General features: G+C 38.8%; 1 protein-coding gene across 4 annotated transcripts in view; it reads left to right on the top strand.

The window, feature by feature from the left end:
- The first annotated feature begins 992 nt into the window (after positions 1-992).
- Positions 993-3589, top strand: part of LOC115161826 (vam6/Vps39-like protein) — a 38537-nt gene continuing 35940 nt past the window's right edge. Inside the window, exons 1-6 of one of the 4 annotated variants that reach the window (XM_029712621.1) lie at positions 993-1087; positions 1625-1755; positions 2161-2226; positions 2407-2471; positions 3195-3237; positions 3414-3508. In XM_029712621.1, the coding sequence (XP_029568481.1) occupies positions 1683-1755; positions 2161-2226; positions 2407-2471; positions 3195-3237; positions 3414-3508 (342 nt within the window). In that variant the 5' untranslated portion in view covers positions 993-1087; positions 1625-1682. The other 3 variants (XM_029712622.1, XM_029712623.1, XM_029712619.1) reach the window with 3 other exon arrangements.

A 3589-nucleotide genomic window follows, 5' to 3' on the forward strand; every position in this document is an offset into this window, starting at 1 on the left:
GTCATCGTGCAAATTAATACAATATGTGTGTAGTATTATGTGAAATGAAATGTACCTTTTTTTTTTCTTTTTTTTTTTAAAGGGTCACAAGATACTCGTTCTTCTCTACTACGACCCTGTGCTAGAACGCTGGTGAAGGTTCACCTTTGTTATATATAATTCATCCCTCGTGATTGTACTCACATATTATCCATTATATTGACCCGATTTTCAAGTGGCCGCTCTGACAATGGAAATACATGTCCATTAACAAAGCACAACTTCGATATAAAAGTATTTTTTTGTATTCTTTTTTTAAAATCAAAGTTGGCGGTGTGTCACGTGTCCTATTTATTTATTCCACCTTTATTTAACCAGGTAGGCAAGTTGAGAACAAGTCCTTTATTTACAATTGCGACCTGGCCAAGATAAAGCAAAGCAGTTCAACACATACAACGACACAGAGTTACACATGGAGTAAAACAAACATACAGTCAATAATACAGTAGAAAAATAAGTCTATATACAATGTGAGCAAATGAGGTGAGATAAGGGAGGTAAAGGCAATTAATAGGCCATGGCGGCAAAGTAAATACAATATAGCAAGTAAAACACTGGAATGGTAGATTTGTAGTGGAAGAAAGTGCAAAGTAGAAATAGAAATAATGGGGTTGCAAAGGAGCAAAAATAAATAAATACAGTAGGGGAAGAGGTAGTAGTTTGGGCTAAATTATAGATGGGCTATGTACAGGTGCAGTGATCTGTGAGCTGCTCTGACAGCTGGTGCTTAAAGCTAGTGAGGGAGATAAGTGTTTCCAGTTTCAGAGATTTTTAATTATATCAGATTATATCAGTGTACTCGTAACAACCTAAGAAATTGCGAAACTTCTATTTGACCAAATAAGCCATTACATTTGTATTTATTTTTTTAGGGGGAGGGGGGTTTGACCAAATTCGACACCCGTACAAAACCCTCCTCGCTTGGTGGGTGAGGAAAACGACAGCTGCAGGAGGAGACAGATTTTTCTGGGGCGAGTTTCTCCTCTCGCTTCACCTCTTCCTCTCTGATGTACTGATCATGTGACTTGCCTGTCAAAACCCCGAGTCAGTAAGGAGCTAGCAAACACACATATATATATATATTTATATATATTTATCTCTTGTGTTAGCTTATTGACTAGCAGAATATGTTGTAGGAGGAGTATTTTAGCTACTTCTTTTTTTAGATTTCTGTGTCAATGAAGTAGTTTTTTTAAGTGGTCGGTTTTAGACTAACATGGGATGATACGGAATTGTGCTACCGCCAGCTAGCTAACGCGTTATCGTTATTATTATTATTATTGTTGTTGGTGTCCTCTCGCTAACATAGCAAGCTAGTTAGCTAATCAATTCGCTCGCTGTTTTTTTGGTTTTGAATGTCATGGCTTCAGCGAATGACGGAGGAATTATTTTAAGGTTACCTCCACGGATGAAAGCTACTATTTGATCGGAGAGTAGGATTTGACATTGTTTTTAGACGTACCTTTTTGTAACGTTGCCCCCCCCCCCCAAAACAAAGTGTTTTTGTTACCAACGTTACCGTAGCTGACAAAACTAACGTTAGCAACATAACTGTTGTTGGTTTTTTTTTTTTCGTTTTAACTAGCTATCTTCAACTGGTTTTGATGATTTTAATTGAACGGGAAATCAACTAGGTAACTACAATGCATGACGCGTACGAATCGGTCCCTATCCTGGAGAAACTGCCTCTTCAGATTGACTGTCTTGCTGCTTGGGGTAAGTTATCATAATGTCAACAAGCTAACTACAGTAGCTAGCTAACATAGCAAATGATTGTTGCCACAAACTACCTAACTAGTTAACTAGGTAGGTACTAAGCTAGCTGGTTGGTTTGTTTACCGGAATAATTATCTGATAACTTTGCTCCAACTAGCTGACAAGAGTTATCTTGATGAGTTTTGAGGTGACACTACAATTTGTAAACAAAGCAACCCTGTCTTGCACCTGGTCGAGGACGTGGAGAGGTTTTAATAAATTATTATAATAATACCATTATAATTTCTCTCGGTGATGTGTGTTCCCTATGTAGTGCACTACTTTTGACGAGAGCCCTAGTGCACTACATTTTGAGATGTAGTCATACCGACTGATCATGACCTTCTCTCCTCTATCACATAACAGAGGACTGGCTTCTGGTTGGGACTAAACCAGGTCATCTCCTGCTCTACAGGATAAAAAAGGATGCAGGTGAATGAGAGAGAGACGTGTCCTGTGTCCCTGTATATTTGTATGTGAATGTTTTGACGTCTACAAGCATAGTTTCCAGCGTCATTGTATTTTTTTTTTTTAGCTTTTTTTCCCCTCGTTGCGTAGGATGTTTCCTTGTTTGAAACACTTGCTACCTCTCTCTCTCTCTCTTCCTCATAGGTACCAACAGGTTTGAGGTGACGCTGGAGAAATCCAACAAGAACTTCTCCAAGAAGATCCAGCAGGTAATTTAGTCAGGATGAGATTTCAAAATGACAGTCATTTTTATCTATTTATTTATTTATTTAAAATGAGGGATGTCAGATTAAAGAAACAGAGTAGACACTCCATTGTCCTGGCCTGGTTCAGTTTCTGCCATTGTCAAGCCAAACATGGTATGACAATGACTGACGAGGATTTGGTGTCTGTTCGTGGTCATGTGCTAGCTTAGCCCCATTAGCGTCATCCCTCTCTATATGAGTACAACTCAGGGTATACAGTTCATACCACAGCTGGAACACGTGACCGCCATCTTGACGACGACGACGACAACAACAACAAGGAACCTCCTCGATAGCACAATTTGGTATTTCAAGCTCTGGAAAGAGCTTACGGCCCGTCCTTATATCCGTCACTTATTCTACCGTTGTCCTGCTGTCAACATAGACTTGAAATCACTAGTCACTTTAATAATGTTTACATATATTTGCTTTACTCGTCTCATATGTATATACTGTACTCTGTTCTACTGTATTTTGGTCTATGCCACTCCGACATTGCTCGATCTAATATTTTCTTAATTATTTTCTTCTACTTTTAGATTTGTGTGTATTATTAGATATTACTGCACTGTTGAAGCTAGGAACACAAGCATTTCACTACACCCGCAATAACATCTGCTCAATATGTGTATGTGACCAATGAGATTTGATTTAAAGTTCAAACCTCCTTGTCTCTCCTTCTCACAGCTGTTTGTTGTGTCACAGTACAAGATCCTCATTAGTCTATTAGGTAGGTGAAACATATATATTCTCTTCAGTAAAACAAGCAGGTATGTTGTTTTCTTGAACATGTGATTTGTTAATCTCAGTAATCCATAGGTCCTATGTTTTTCAAATATTGCTTTTTTGTGTGTGTGTGTGTGTGTGTGTGTGTGTGTGTGTGTGTACCCTTCTCACCCCCTACAGAGAACAATATCCATGTCCATGACCTTTTGACCTTCCAGCAGATTACTGTGGTCTCCAAGGCCAGAGGGGCAACGCTCTTCGCCTGTGACTTGCAGGTGAGATAACAACATGTTTTTTGACGTGAACCAGTGATTTCTATTTATCTGTAGCTCCTGTAAAATCTGTTTGTGTAAAAT

The sequence above is a fragment of the Salmo trutta genome, chromosome 25, assembly GCF_901001165.1.
Source record: "Salmo trutta chromosome 25, fSalTru1.1, whole genome shotgun sequence".
NCBI classification, from domain to species: Eukaryota; Metazoa; Chordata; class Actinopteri; order Salmoniformes; family Salmonidae; genus Salmo; species Salmo trutta.